At 33.0% G+C, this 17216-nt stretch overlaps 1 protein-coding gene across 15 annotated transcripts in view; it reads left to right on the top strand.

Moving 5' to 3' along the window:
* Nucleotides 1-17216, top strand: part of CaMKII (Calcium/calmodulin-dependent protein kinase II) — a 114728-nt gene that overhangs the window by 52482 nt on the left and 45030 nt on the right. For all 15 annotated transcript variants that reach the window (XM_018520832.1, XM_018520833.1, XM_018520836.1 and 12 more), the window contains exons 4-9: nucleotides 6197-6251; nucleotides 7758-7896; nucleotides 8382-8484; nucleotides 11306-11484; nucleotides 11709-11831; nucleotides 12343-12426. In XM_018520832.1, the coding sequence (XP_018376334.1) occupies nucleotides 6197-6251; nucleotides 7758-7896; nucleotides 8382-8484; nucleotides 11306-11484; nucleotides 11709-11831; nucleotides 12343-12426 (683 nt within the window). The remainder of the gene's footprint in view (nucleotides 1-6196; nucleotides 6252-7757; nucleotides 7897-8381; nucleotides 8485-11305; nucleotides 11485-11708; nucleotides 11832-12342; nucleotides 12427-17216) is intronic.

Below are 17216 nucleotides of genomic sequence, written 5' to 3' on the forward strand. Positions count from 1 at the left end.
AAAATAAGTAGTAATCGGACAGAGCCAAGTCTGGTGAGTAAGCCGTATGCAAAAGTAATTCCCAACCAAACGCCTCAATCGTTTCCTTGACCAGTTTTGTTGCGTGTGATGGTGCAGTATCATGAAGCAAAATCACTTTGTGTTGCCTTTTTTGATATTCCGGTCGTTTTTCACGCAAAGCTTGATTCAAATTGATCATTTGTTGTCGGTAGCGTTCAGTATTAACGGTTTCGCCAGGTTTTAGCAGCTCATAATAGATCACACCTTTCTGATCCCACCAAACACAAAGTATTGTCTTCCGTCCATAGCGATCTGGCCTTGCAGTCAATGTCTATGGTTCGCCTGGAGTTAGCCATGATCTTTTACGCTTAGGATTCTCAAAATATATCCACTTTTCATCGCCAGTCACAATTCGATGGAGAAATGACTTTCTTTTGTACCTGGCGAGCAGCATTTCGCAAGTGGTTTTTCGGTTTTCCTGCTGTCTTTCATTCAGTTCATGTGGAACCCATTTTCTCATCTTCTGGATCTTTCCCATGGATTTCAAACGTATGGAGACGGCTTCTCGTGTCACATTCAATTGATTCGCGAGTTGTTGTTGAGTTTGAGCGTCATCCTCATCCAACAATGCTTGCAATTCGCTGTCTTCAAACTTTTTCGGTGGTTTTCCACGTTCTTTGTTTCTCACGTTAAAATCACCACTTTTGAATTTTTTAAACTACTCAAAGCACTGTGATTTACCAAGAGCATGCTCACCGTAAGCTTCGACAAGCATTCGATGCGATTCTGCAGCAGTTTTCTTCAAATGGTAACAGAAAATCAATGCTGTCCGCAAATCGTAGTTTCCAGGCACAAAATTCGACATGTTCAACGCTATTACAAACTATACTGTTGTATGAAACTTGTATTGTTGTGAGTTGAAAATCTTTGTCAGATGTCAGAACAAGGAAATTGCGTCAATGACGCAGTCTGACGGCAACTACATTGACAGCTATGGCCATCTATTGGTAAATTCCGGTTTCATATTTACATACCTGGTATGTACGTACAAGTAGGAACGAATTGCATCAGCTTTAACATTGCGACAACGAGGAACACTAAAGTTTATTAGACTGACTGATGGTCGCTACTGTTAGTCCAATGTTTCCATAATTCATAAAAATTGGTGTGATCAACGACGTTAGTATTTCTTTTATTCATTTTATGGCTCCATTCGATGAGACTAGATCTAGTTGACGCGATGAATCGTCCTCCATGGATTACAGCGCGTTTCGCATAACGGCATAGAAACGAAAAATCCATGTTCATTGTGAGTCAACAATTAAATACATATCGATCCCGTTTGTCAGTCGAGCTCGTTTTGTACCTTTTTTTTTCTTTCCTCTGACTTGTGTTTCTGTGTCCCCCCCCTCTCTTGCTCTCTCTCACTCTTTTCACATTTTCGTGAGATGCGCATAATACGATCGCACGTGTCATGAAAGGAAACATTGTGAAACAAGACGATTATTCACAAATAACTCTTTCGCGAGCTTGTTTTTGTAATCTCAATCATGTATATAGTTTAGATAGATAACTGCTGTCTTTATCTATAACGTATATTTAAAAGTTTAGGTAATAAGAAGGAAAAATGTATATAACAAGTAAAAAAAATTTTTTCCGAATTTAGAAAAATTTGTTATAATGATAAGTAGAAATAAGAGGATACAATACAAATATCTATATACATATACATAGAATAATACAGTCTACTTTTTGTATTAAAAGAATATAATATAATCTTTGCGAGATTAATTATAAATAAACCAAGTCTCTACACTTGATAATTTCACATCTAGATAATCCTTGAGATATATTTGATGATCTATGCAGATGGGCAGTGATTTTAGAGATCAATTGGTCTCTGTGCAAGTTAAGGCTAACTCAAGTGCAGAGATATTGCTCTATCAATTATCCTTGGAATAGTTTGCTGGATAACAAGGTTTCTGTGTGTTGAAGATGGCTCGGTAATCGTCTTATCACTTTAATGGATTATCAGAAGCATCCTTCTAGCAATATGAGTATGTCGTTTGATAGGGTAATACTCTTTTGTACGTGAATAATTGCATATTTTTTTATACACACACACACGCGCGCGCGCGCATTTATATAAAAAAAATATATGCATATATATTTGACATGCCTTAAAAAGAGAGGAGAGAGTACATTTAAAAAAATAATGTAAATTTCTTATATTTTATTTTGATTTTTAAAAATTTATTTATTTTTGGAATTTTCTTTTTTATTTAATTAATATTTTTCGTCATTTTTAGAAGGATTTGAGCTTGCAAATGTAATCACACACTATGTCGAGGTGTGGCTTTGAAGATCGATACTTGTGTTAGTTCTCTCTCTTTCTCTTTTCTTCCTTTCTCTGCCTCCCTTTCTCTTTCTCTCTTTTTCTCTTTTTCTCTCCTTTTTCTTTCCTTCTCTCTTACCATCATTATCGTTCTATCAATTTTTTCCATTATCGCTGTATTAAAAAAAGTCATGCGTATTTATGTAATATTCTATTTCTCAAAATGATCAAAGCTTCTTAAAGTATAAAATTGTTAATGAATTTTTCCAAATCTTTGATTCTTTCTTTGCAGAGGGTTGCAAAATGTTTTTATAAAAATATCAACTTTTTCAAGTAAAAACTCTTCTGTCAATAATATTCGCTTTAATATTTGAACTCGTTTTTCTGGACATATCTTGTAAAATCGAAGAAGGGAGATCACAGAGTGAAAAGATGGATTCCGATCCCCTTTTCTCCAGTCCTCTCTTCTCATAGTCCCGCGAATCATTTGAAAAGGCTGCAGATGGAAAGATGATATTCACGTGAACTTAGAACACGCAGTACTTCAACTCGTAGCTCGCAATCAATATCGAAATACTATTCTTTGAATCGATATAACGATGGAAAATATTTATTTGCAAATTAAACGCGAAATTGGATATGAGTGTGTGAAAAATGTGAAAATAACTATAAAAAGAAATTGGTAAAAGAGAATTATAAGCGAAATGGTATAATATTGTATAGAATTAGATGTATTATGTAATTAAAGTATGAATTGTTTATAATTAAAGAGCAAAACGTAATGACTATCATTATATAAAATAATTTAAAAATTGTTTTTTTAATTATAGTAAAGATATAAATATCTTTTTTTGACATACACTTTGATAATGCTTATTTTAGTTTCTTCTTTTATCTCAGAACTCCGTTTAGGTTTTATTGAATTGAACGCGATATCAGAAAAAGAAAATATGAATCCGGTTCTTTATGACCTTTTGATTCTTCTAAAAATAAAAAGTGCGAGAGAAGTGTAAAGTTGTAGTCAACATAAACTTTAAGAACTTAAATGTGTCCCCTAACTGTTCGTTTAATATTAATTAAGTTTATCGTTTATTTATGTTGTTATGAAATTTGTTACGTTTCTTTTGCCGACGATAAGTACCTATACGTAAAATTTATAACAATGTATACACATGGCAAAAATGTCACGTATTTTAGATCATACCGGTTAGTCTTAATATATTTATATGCAATATCTACTAATTTATTAATTTTTTTATTTACTGGAATTCTTATGCTGAAATTTATTTTACGTTTCATCTTATTCATGAACGCTTATCGGATATAATGAAACTAGAAGACGCAAATCCATCATTAATGTCAATCGTATTAAAAGTATCGATCAAGGATCAGGAGTAATGGTGTTGTCTATTAATTACTGGTTTTCGTTTGCTGGCGAGATTTTGCGTCAAAGCGAATTATTGTATTAACGCTGTGCGTTAACTGTGAAATAATACTTCTGTCAAGAAAAGTTTTGCTCTCATTATGGCGGTATAGCAACCCAGTTCGTTGATCGATCTCGAAATAGGTACGCATAGAGGACAGCGCATTGCGGCGAAAATGTTGTCGGATAGGTAAGACAAATGAAACTATGTTAGTGAAGAATAGAGCAAATCGAATTTTCTTAAAATATTTTGGAAATAGTAATATTTCACTTGTATTAATTTTTTCATTATCTATTATAATTATTACATATTGCTGAGTAAATAGGAATGCAAGCTAAAATATCAATAAATTAGAAATTTAATTATTTGACTAAATTATTTTTTTCAACAGACATCACAAATTTAAGTCGTACAATTAGAAAAAGTTTCGAGTTTCCAATTTTACTAAAGTAGATACTAAATTTCTATTTTTTTGCTTATAGTTAGCATATGTTGCTATACAAAAGATATGAATGTCTTGTGTTTATACTCGAACCTCGTCGACAACTTTTGTAACAAAGAAAACTCGTGCATTCATTAAGAAGCCGAACTATATCTTGACATTTAGCACGTAAAATAGCGCCTCGGCGTCGTGGAAGATTTCTTCGTGTCATCCGACGCATATCAATCGAGAATGATTCTTGTTGTTGTATAATGAATGCAGAGAAAAACATGTCATTATATGAGTCATTAAATGACTTTTCGCTTATAAAAGAATAGGTCATGTCTTCGTTTAACTTTGATTAAGCTCGAAGCGGAAGCAAACTGCTTCTCGGATTAAAAGGGCGAGAGAAGAGTTCTTTCATTGACTTTAGTATACGTGTAGTAATCGTAGCAAATGCTGTTTAAACATTGTATAAACAATTTTCTCGTACTCGAAAATTGATCTCTGTTTTGTAGTCTTCGATTTGTCCAATATCCGTGTGAAAAACTATTTATTGCACGACATAAATCTACTATACACGATTCGTGGTTCACTCTATTTTAATTTGCCGTATTACAAAATTGATTACTCGCTCTCTTCTATGTTATAAGTTTTTAAATATATTTTTTATGCATTTAATAAAAAATTAATTAAAATAATGAACTAATAAAATTAGACGCAAAATAATTTTTTATTATTCTGTTTTTAATATGCGTAGCGATAAAATTAATGTTAAAAGAGAACATGATAGGATATTTTGAATATAATTGATAAATATATTTCTTTAACAATTACAGATAATTTATCTTATTTGTCGACTTTACTATGCGCATTTTCATTATCCACAATTTAATTGCATCTTATTCATGATAAACGTCATAGTAAGCGGCACTCTTTTTTACTTATATTCTTGCACATCCTTGAATCGAGTGGAGTTGAATCTAGTCGCTGTAAATCGAGTGCAATTGTTTGCCTAGTGCCGTGCGGACCATTAGGCAAGTTAATTGACGACAATCGTTCTTCAAGAAGGCGTCAGTTTGCATGACGATTATATTGTTCAGTAACAGTAAAGAGAATAATATCTGATGAGATAATGGCGTTACGTTTCTGTGTGATGATATTGGACTCAACGATTTCGGATATCACCAACATGTAGTATCGACTATCACGTTCATGAAATTTATATAACTTGTTAGGAATTGTCATTAAACTTATGGCATGCAAACTTGTAGAATTTAAACGGTGAAAGCTACAACTCGTTAGGAATTGTCATTAAGTTTATGGCACGCAAACTCATTGTTTAATGATATTGTCCTGCGGATTCAACGATTTCGAATATTACCGGCATGTAGCATCGATTATCACGTTCGTGAAACTTACATCTTGTTAGGAATTGTCATCAAGCTTATGGCACGCAAACTCGTGAAATTTAAACAGAGAAACCTTTACGATTATACACTCCGGTGTATAATCGTCGATAATCGCAATCTCGATCAGCATGAATTTCCACGTTCCAATTGTGAAAAGTTTGATCGGATGTGCGCAATGCGGCAATTCAAAACTTGCTGGTGCAAGATTTGAATATGTTAAAATATGTTATGAATAGAGGGAGAGAGAAAGAGAAGAAAAAGTAAATAAAATATGAAATACAAATAGACAGTAGACATATGTATATAGAATTATACATAATTATACACGTTACATTTGAAATATCCAAACTTTTTAAAAAATCTTGTTCGTTAAATAAATTTTATTGAATTTTAGCAAATAAAATCATGATAAATGAAGGAAAGTATAAAGTAGATACTAAAGAACAGCTTTCTCTATAACATAATAATATATTTCGTTTCTATCACTGGTCCTTTTATAGGATCCACTTAAAATACAAACGCCTAAATATAGGATTCATTTAAAATACAAAATTGTAATAAGTACTTTCACAAACTTGACGTCTTGTCATCCTCTCTGTTACAGTGAGATTACATGACAGTATACAAGAGGAGAATTTCCATTATCTTGTCTTTGATCTGTAAGTATACCAAATTGTTATTTCTGACTGTTAAATGTTAAATTAAACTTTTTTATGTGTTTCTTGTGTGTTCTCTTCGGTGAGATTAAATTGGTTGTTTTATAGAGTTCGAATGGTAGTAATTAAAATCTCGAATGATTGTAATGACGATGCACAATATTTATATAATTTATTTTAATGGCATTTCTAACGTTCAATGTTTTCAGAATTGTATCACTTGTCATTAATATAATAGTTAATCGATAGTTAATCAATTGTAAATCATATATGTGTGTCTTCATCTGATACGTAAAGAGAAGAAAGTATTGTAATCGGCGTTATTTATTTGTAAAAAATTACATTTATTATTTTATTTATATAGGAAGATGAAATATTATTATTTTAAAACAAAGTAATTCTAAAATTTACTATTTTCTCTAAAGACCGAAAATTTATATCTGTCTCTTTATTAAAAAAATTTTATATTTTCAATCCACGCAATCATGTTGGGAGCACTTGATGCGATTGAGCTGACAATAGACGCGATTCTCGAGTCATCGGTCTGTATTCAGAACGCGCTTGTAACAATGTTACAATGTTAACGCGCATTTAGCATACAATTTACATTACATATGCTGTACAGTTTCAGAAATAAAAGCGCGCATTTATCGATCAAAGCGCGTTCTGAATACGGGCCATCACGTTCATCTATTAGTCTCGACTCCACTAACAGGCTTCTAGCAGCGGCGCAATTCAACAACAGCGAGGCAATTCGTGAGCTCTAATTGCATCAAGTAGATACCAATCTGTGGCCTTTTAAAATCGTCAGCGATCTACGCAAGAGTCAAGAAAATATCGTGCCTAATTTAATTTCCGCGCGACCACTCCGTTACTTTTAGATTTGTAACGTTAATTTACCGTATATCATAAATCTCGTTTCTCCTTCTTGCCATGTGGCAACGATATGACTTTGCTACTTTGCCACGTCGCCTGCAATTAATCTACAGGTTACAGAGAGTTTAATTTCATCTATTCGTCTTTTGCTCAACTTTTTATTGACATGGCACGCCATTTTTGGTTTCGTCTGCCGAATTTTTAATATTCAATCAATTAATTACTTTTAATTCTGTGCACATACACACGATATGCAACAGTTCTTCCACCGTATTTTCTTTTTTAACGCAGAAATTTTCTTTCAACCGTCGATTCGTGTATAATTTTTTCTGACAAATTTTATTTATCATTCGGCTATAATGTAGGTTTGTTGCATTTTAATATAATAGCTATCTTTAAATACCTGTCTGACACTACCGTGTCTCCAGATAAGAGAAATCCTGCTACTTTTTGCACAACAAATTCGAATACGAACGGTATTGCGAAAACACGCTTACGTTGTATGAAGCATTTACGAAAATTCACGCTACTTTTATTTCCGGGGTTAAACGTCCCGCTACTTGATGATATTGCTTTACCACGCGATCTCGCGACGCGCTCGCGAAATGGAATTGAAACGTAAAACGCTTACAGAGTCACCGGCGGAGAACTGTTCGAGGACATCGTCGCCCGGGAATTCTACAGCGAGGCGGACGCCTCGCACTGTATTCAACAAATCCTGGAAAGCGTTCACCACTGCCACCATAACGGAGTTGTGCACCGGGATCTGAAAGTACGTAGAGAAAAAGGTTTTGGTCGCGAGTTTGGTGAGCGTGCTACGAGTTCGTAGGGCCGACGTTGAAATAAAACGAGCGAACACTTCCAGCGCGGTCTATCCTTCCACAATGCACTTCCCTCCAATGCTTCATCTACCTTTCGCGATTTCTATGGGATATATTATTTCCAGAAACTCTAAAATGTACGATAATAATAGAAGACGGTATTTCGCATCGTGTTCTCGATCAGAACTTAAAATTCACCGACATTTATCGGTTTTCAGAATTCAGTAACTCCCTAATTTAGAGTCACGTTTTCTATTAATTCCAACGAGGATATATATTCCGCCTATTTTAATGTCAATGAAATCATACGGAATGCTCGAATCTTACTCGAGTTTAATTCCAAAATTGAAATTTTGGTTAAAGAAGAGTTAATGAATATCGACTCGATGTCGAGCATTTAACGATGTCGACGGATCTGTGCCATTTTCTGTTGCAGCCCGAAAATTTACTCCTCGCGAGCAAGGCGAAAGGGGCGGCTGTGAAATTAGCAGATTTTGGTCTAGCGATCGAGGTGCAGGGTGAAGCGCAGGCATGGTATGGTAAGTTGACCTTACTTTTTTTCTGGTGAATTATAATCCGCTAAAACTTACACTTTGTCTTTACGCGTCGGTCTAGTTCTAACGATCGATGATCGAAGCGACCGTCGATCGAGCCATGCAAATAACTTGCAGAAATCTTCACAAGAAATTTCTTGCGGGAAGAAAAGCGTGTGTCATTTCACAATTCTTTCATGATATTTAACTTTTGTTCGATAACGCGAATGTTCGATCTTTTTTTTTGCAATCGGACAAAAGGACCATTATGAAAACTAGTTGTCCACAAAAGTCAGAACAGAAATATAAAAGAATGATACATTGCGTTGAGACTTTCAGCGAGTTGAGAGATCGAACAATTTCTTTAATATAAGCAAAATAATAGGATTTGCGAAATACCATGGCTCAAGTTGCGAATTTATCCGACACTGTAATTTACAATTGAAACGTAGTTTTCGTTCTCCGTAGTCTTCGTTCAAATATCGTCGCTATACAGTTACAACTTGCATCTATATTTTCTCCGTATCATGTAACATATTATTTTCTTATGGTAACACGTTAGCATTAGCGTATTGCAAGAAATGTCAATGATATATCGAAAAATTATTGCAAACTTATTCTAATAGAGAAACACTATTATATTATTCATATTATATTATTCAGATTTTTTCATTAAAGAACAATTTTAGAAAAAACTTTACTTTTTTTTACTATAGAAGACTATCTTTCTCACACTTTATTTTATTTCTTCTTTGCGGTTTTTTTCACATATTTCCTTCGAATATCTTTTTTTAACATATGTATATCTCTCTGTCAATATTCGCTCCAGTGAGAAAAGCAAAAAAAAGATATTGACTAGAGGCAGTCTTATTGTTAAAATACATATATTTTTCGAAGAATTTCGGTATACTTAATTTTAAAATCCTAAACCTGTTCTTGTAAACTATTTCGCGCTACTGCTCGCACCAGCTGTGCGAGCCGTGAACTTGAATCTTTCTGTCTACTTTGTGCCTTGTCCATTTGATTTACATACATTGTGCACTCAGATGTCTATACGAGCCAGCATATTTGCGTACCAGCCAGCTGGCTACTCGTTTTGTTCTTCTTTATGCAAAAATACGCGTGGGGAAAATTTTCCGATAGCACGGTGAATTCTTCTGCGCATGCAGGCACTTCCATAAAGAAACTTCTGCTTGATTTTACATTCCTTATCGAATTCGAAAACAATCTTGCGGGAAATTTTGTCTCAAACGTTTATTTGTCGTGTGTATCTTCTGTGATATTTAATGTCAAATATCTTAAACATTTACATATAACACTCATCACTTAAATTCATGTTAATATTTACATCATGATTTAATTACTTTAGATTATTAAGTGCCGAATTATTAAGTGCTTGAAATTTTTACTTTATTATTTTAAAATAGTACGGAATAATGTTTTTGAAACACTTCGTTTATCCCGATGGACCAGATACAATTCCATGTCCTAGCAATACTTTTTACTTCTCACTTTTATCGACGCAATTAATTTTTTTTCTCGACGTGATGCTGAAAACATACATGCACTGTAAATTCATCAAATTTATATCAAAAATTATTAATATCATTCCACGCATAGAAATTACATAGCTTGGCAAGGCAATTAAAGTGCAAAAGAATAAAAGACGCAAAAATGGATAGTTTAATACAATTGAAACATATTGTTCAAAAAATCAATATTTATTTAATTACAGTTTTGTACAGAGCGAGTGTTTATTGAATAAATGAAATATATATAAATGGTGAAGATTAAAATGTTCAATTCAAAAGAAATGTCACTATAGTTCTTGCAAGCAGATTTCTCTGTACACTTATAATCTTGACGGCATCCGTAATCGTATTATTTGTTTTTCGAGAAATTTACTAAATATTTGCGAAAATATTTTTAGCGAATGGTTAACAAAATAATACCAGCCAAGCGTTGAGCCAAAGAGTTCAACGCGATCATTGACAGAATATTTCCGAGGGCAACCATAGACGACCTAATTGCGCAATTGTGCTTTTGTTGCGTCAAAGCACGACTGCATTTTGGCTACAATCACAACAGTTATACAACAACGGTGTATGCTTATTGAAAATTACACGTGGCAAAGCGCGACAAAATCACCAATGTAAAATTTAAAAAATATACTGATCGAGTTCTCGCGATAGCACGTAATTGCCCCAGTTACGTTTTTCACGTGTCATTAATAGCAAAAATTTTACTGCCTTTTATTTTTTTTCACTATTATTATTTATATAGTTTTTAATACACATTGTTTAAAGGAATAAATTTTGCGTACCGTAAAATAAATATTTACTAGCTTTTCTAGCCACAAATCTAATATCTAATCAACGATTAGCGTAAAAATCTGTAATTTATTTGTTACTATATATTTGTTACTATAGACACTATCTCGCGTAGAAATGCTTTTTTTGACAAATTATAGTGATTATTAATTTATTGCACAAATTATTTAAATATACATATTTTAATGAAAACTGATACACAACAACATGCATCGCCATCGATCTAAATTACCAATATTATAATATAAGAATGTCAATTTCACCTTTTCAAAATTTTCCAACTAATTTATTAATAAATCCACAATGAAACACACAAAAACGTAATAAAAGTTTACGAGCGACTGTCGTGTTTGCTTTCCAAATAAGGAGAATTAATTGAGATGAGTGGTAATACTCGGTACGTGATTTCGCGCACGTAACGCCCTGATCCCTTCGATCCTTCGTACGGCGTGGTCGTGTCCTTCAAAATTGAATGAATTCAAATGATTGATAAAAAGGTTTCGCTGGAACGCCCGGCTATCTCAGTCCGGAGGTGCTGAAGAAGGAGCCATACGGAAAACCAGTCGACATATGGGCGTGCGGTGTCATACTGTACATTCTCCTGGTCGGTTATCCGCCCTTTTGGGACGAGGATCAGCATCGGCTCTATGGACAGATCAAGGCCGGATCGTACGATGTATGTATACGATTTATTTAGCTTCTTTTAGCTTTCTATACCAACATTTGCACAACTTGAAGAAAAACGATACGTTAAAAAAATAATTTATTGAAAAAATTCTATATATTAAATTTATTGAGAACAACACTTTCTGTCGATTTTTTACATTTACTTGTGTAATTATCTCATTATCTGTATATAAAGAATTATAACTAACGTTTTTACGTTTGTTTCGTGTATAGTATCCGAGTCCAGAATGGGACACCGTCACGCCGGAAGCCAAGAACCTTATCAATCAGATGCTGACGGTGAATCCAGGAAAGAGGATCACTGCCAGCGAGGCACTGAAGCATCCATGGATCTGCGTAAGTTTATCTTATCGAGGCAAACAATTTCGTTCAAATTTATATTACACGTTTACATAATTCAGAGAATAACTTAATCATATTAGAATATTAGATCGTATCATGTTAGATTACTAGCAAAGAGATCTTATTGCACTCGAGTATTGCATTTCTACATCTATGTGATACTACGTAATGTATCGTACGTCACATGTATATATGCAATTTAATACATTAAAATATGATAGTTATTTAAATTGGATAGATGAAAAATGTATATAGATTGATAAAATAACGAGATATACATATATACTTCTATCGATAATAATAACACAAATCAAATGGACAACAACCGTTTGTTTTTTATATTCTCAAGCAATATTATTATTCATGTTGACATAGCTTGTCTCTTTTCTGTATAGAATTTTGTTTTTAGCGAAACGCGTGCGAACTTAAGATTTAATCTCGAGTAACTTGAATCATTCTCTTTGAACGATGCCTGATATCGTCTCCTGTTTACTTTGTGTTTCAGCAACGTGAGCGTGTTGCATCTGTGGTGCATAGACAAGAGACCGTGGATTGCTTGAAGAAATTCAATGCAAGGCGCAAGTTAAAGGTGAGTTTCTCACTCAAAAGTTTTGTCCTATGTATACGTTTATTTAATATGATTACGTATCATTGCCTTAAATTTCACTGTATCTGCCTGACAATTATACGATTTCGGAATTTTCCATTATAAATTCGTGGTTTGTTATTTAAATGGCTCGGCTATTTCAAAAAACCAGTTACTGGGCAATAAATAAAAATACATTTCTCTATTTTTACGTGAAACAATAAAATTTTAAATAAAAACTGAGACTTTTCATGGATATACGTTTACGTCAATTTAAGTGTTTAAAAATATAAAATACACTTTATACTCATTCGGATAAACAATCGTTTTGTTATCTTCCGTAATTTTACCGTTTCCAATGTTACATTTGTCTTAATTAGTAATCGGATTGTATTTAATCCAAATAATCGTTAAATCATGAGATAAATGGAAATTGAAATTCGCAAGAGGTTCATTTCGGGAAATATATATAGGTATAGGAATATTGTACAGGTATAGGGGAGAGGGAGAATGGTATAGGTACGAATATAGGCTTTTATGAGAGAGTTGTCGAGAGATTTGTCGAAATTTGTTTGATTCGCGATTATCAATTGCTAATTTTATAGTTCACGGAAATGTATGACGGTAATCGCGCCGTAAATTCTCATTCTCGCCTGCCGCAAAATCTCATATATTAGCTCCGGCCATTTACAAATGCAAATTCCATTATGTCCGCTTATCACATTGCGGTCTGGATTGCGTCCGTGCAGAGCTGCGGATGTTAGTAACATCTGTAAAATTAGAACGTCATGACGCATCGTGGCCGGAGGTATTGTAAATTCTTATCAATTCTTTCTCGGGAGGCATCGTCGAATGAGTCAATTTCGTGAAATATACATTGTATAGCATTTCAAGAAATCTGCTAAACTTGTTAAAACGTAAATTATGTATGTGAAAAATATCTCGAAGAAGAAAAAATTTTGTATACATAAATTTTATTTTTTGCAATAACATAGTTCTGTGTAACACAGTTCTACGTAATTCTTTTTTATTGATAAATAATTAATAAAAATTGTAACTTTTATATCTATTTACGGTCATAAAATTGTAGTATACTAACCTTTCAATATTAAAACAACCGACATTTCGAGTGATTTATGATTTAGAGAAGTAATTGAAAAGTGAAAAAAATTAGTGAAGAATTTGGAAAATTTTTAAAGCAAAATGATAAGCTGTCGATTCGATCAAGGATCGATGACGTCTCCCTACCTAGTCGTTCCTACGGTACTGTTCGACAAGTCACTGACGATTAAACGATGGCACGCATCGAGCAGTACGACTCCACTTGTCGTTGCAATCGCTGCACTCTTGACGCGGTGTACGAGAGCAGAGAGTGCCGCTTTTGTATCAGAGCCACGTGTGTTATAACGTTCGTTCGCTGTTATCGGAATGCGTCGAAAACTTGAGGCATGTGCGAGGACAACGCGTATCCCTGTCAAAGGATTTCGATTTAATTGACTGTGAAACAGAATACAAGAAACTCCGCGAAACATTAAACATTTGTAAAGATGGACATCGGGAAGAACTTGAAAAATTCAATTATCTCTTAAATTTCATTTGATTTCATTGATTTTGTCGAGAATTAGCGTATAAGTGAGCAGTGCGATTTATAATATTTTTTTTCAGTACAATTAATTGTAATTCTTGTTCTGACGATTATATAGTTGATGACATTTACAAATTTTTTTTAGATACAGAATTTCGCAAACGCGAACTCTAATAACTTTTTATAATACATATATTTATTTTAACCCGGCGCAATATGATCCGAGACATTTTTAAACATCTGTATTTTCTTACATACTTTGTAGATTGTAATTAACCGCCCGGTAACTTGAGCTAAGACTTTCTAAAACCATTGTTGACATTGCAAGAATAGACCAAAAAAATATATGATAGGGTTATCATGATTCACTTCAACGTCCGTGTAACATTTTAGCACCACAATGACTCCGGGTTAATTGTCACTGTAATTTACTCCTTTAAATTATTATTATATGTATTTTTTGTCTCTACGCCAAAGTTTTTATCATTTAAATTTTCGTATATTGTATTTGTATGTTGAGCTAGAAGTTTTAAAGGAAAATGTATCTCAAATTTCATATTTTATCAAAATTACGCGGATTTTAATTAATTTTAATGTTCATAAAAATATTATATATTAATCCAATTGTCTTTATTAAATGTGGATCATAAAGATTCATATACCATTTGCTTTTTTAATGTAAAACTACGCTTAGTTGACTACAGCAATGTTTATTTAATTGGAACATTGGTTAGGTTGGTCTGTAAGAATTATATTACGAGTGTAAGTTACGAGCAGAATCGGATACGCAATTTCGACCTATTTCTTCATGCTTACAGTCTCAATTGAACGATATAATCACGACAACACTCGTAGTAGTCGTTCAATGTCCGAACAAAGCGCAAAGAAAACGTTTCATTATTTGATATGAACGACGACGTATGAACGGTTATTAAACGTCCAACAATAATGGCTCGCAATCGCGATTACACAACACGTGCACAAGTCTTATCGTTTATGTGCTTAATATCGTACATATAGTTACTATGGTTAATATGGTAACATACGTAATATGGTTATACAATTCAATAGCGTTAATAATATCGGGAATAAAGTATGTTTCTTTGTAAACGAGGAAAAAAGTATTGGCTTTTATAGAAAGATATTGATGTTTCAATATTAGAAAAATCTCATTATGTATATTATTTTGTAAAAATTTAATTAAATAATTTTTTTATGCATGTGGGTGTGTCGGTCGAATATTATTTTTGATATAAAATAATGAAGAGATATTAGGTATTACATTTGCCAAAACTATAAATTGTAATTTCGTATACCAAATGGATTTTAATGTCGTTGGAAAACAATATTACTATAATGTTTAATAGATAATTTTCATGCGTTCAGATGAAAATAATGCATTTCGAAACCGGGTCGAATCACATTAAAACTTGCTTCTCTCGCGAATGTATGTACTTGATATCGTTATCTTAATAACAGTCGACGACAGCAAGCGCGTAAAATCGATCAAGTTCATGTTCCTCTATACTCTTGCGTGACGTAATTATAATTGGGTACCTAGGTTAATTATATATAACATTTATTCAGTCACGACGATCATATTTTTTGCGCGAGGTTGCCTCTGTGAGAATCAAATATCACGGCAAACCAATTATCAAGCTCTTCCATAATGAAATGAATGAGTGGCTGGTAACTTCATAAGTATTTGAAAATTGTAATTTCAATAATACTACCAATAATATCTTGTTTCTTTTTAATTTTTTCATTTATAATTGTTTATTTATATTCTATAAAATAATAAAGACAAAATATAATTTTGAAAATAAATACTTCTTTTTTATATTAATTGGTAAAAAATTATTTCGTTGTTGATCGGTGAAATCGATGTGCAATCATATAATAATGATAGAATTATCTCTTGTTTTACATGGCGTGATAAAGATAGAAAAGTTTTTTCCTCGTGATTTTAGCGCAACAATAATGATTGGATTTTGTCAAAATTATGCAATAACAATAGATAAATCCATGTTTATATAAAACAGTATAATTAGAAAATTTTGTAATTTATATTATAATTTACATTACTTGACTTGGAAAAATTGATATTGCGGTTTCTCTTTTGTCACAAAAGACAAATTACCTTATAATTATCAATTTATATTCATTACTAGAGACTCAATGAATTTTGAGACACGAGGTCTTGCTCTTCTATCGTGTTTCTTCCAGTTTTATATCGAAATCATAGTAGGGAACTCGCGTTAGAGACAAGTAATCAGTCAAGCACATAGACATGACAGGGACGTCGAAGCAAACCAGCTGAATACTGATTAAATCCTGACTCATAAAAGTGCAAATGCCCAGTGAGGAAGTTTAATGACACCCTCCGCTTGTTCGTTCGTTTGTTCTCGCGCAGATTGAGACATGTAAGCACTGAGGAATAAATTTATGTTGTATAGACAATAGGAGGCAACCGTGTCCGAGGTAATGAAATTTTAATCACTGTCAGTTTGACATCTGGCAACATGCTATCATTCGCCTCAGCGTTAGGTACGGTGAAAGTATAACGAATATCGATAATACGACATTTTCACGATATTTATATTGTGTTTGTTATATACAGGATGACATAGAATTATTTAGGACTGCGAAACATTTTGTGTATTAAGTATAACAACGTCCATCGATTTACACAGGTCGAATGATTTTCAATTAGCGTTCTCTGTTACTCTATATATTTCTAAAAGTAATAATACGGATAGAGATTGATGTAGATCAAACGATGAAAGGAGAGAAATGTTTCAGTTTTTGTGTGAAAACGCTTTTATATTGTATTATGACAAAAACGGAATATCCGTTTTAATATGGAATAGTTTGGTAAAACAAAAAGTAAAAATTAATTGTTTTACCTTTCCTCTAAAAGAATTACTATTTGTTTTTAATTCAATTATTGATATATTATTATTCTTCGTCGTAATATTCTTAATTAATGTAAACGCATTAAAAAGTGTGTGACCAATTATGCGCAAATTCATATATAGGGGAGAAAAGTAACACGGGACAATAGTAACATCGTCAATATTTCTTAAACTATAACAGATATATGTATTAAGTATTAAACTTAATTCCTATCGCTCGCTACTAGAGGGCTCTGCCTCCAACGCTGACGAGTTTCGACGATGAAGTCACATGTCTTTTGTAGTTTAGACAT

This window comes from Trachymyrmex cornetzi, unplaced genomic scaffold (assembly GCF_001594075.2).
Source record: "Trachymyrmex cornetzi isolate Tcor2-1 unplaced genomic scaffold, Tcor1.1 scaffold93, whole genome shotgun sequence".
Classification (NCBI taxonomy): Eukaryota; Metazoa; Arthropoda; class Insecta; order Hymenoptera; family Formicidae; genus Trachymyrmex; species Trachymyrmex cornetzi.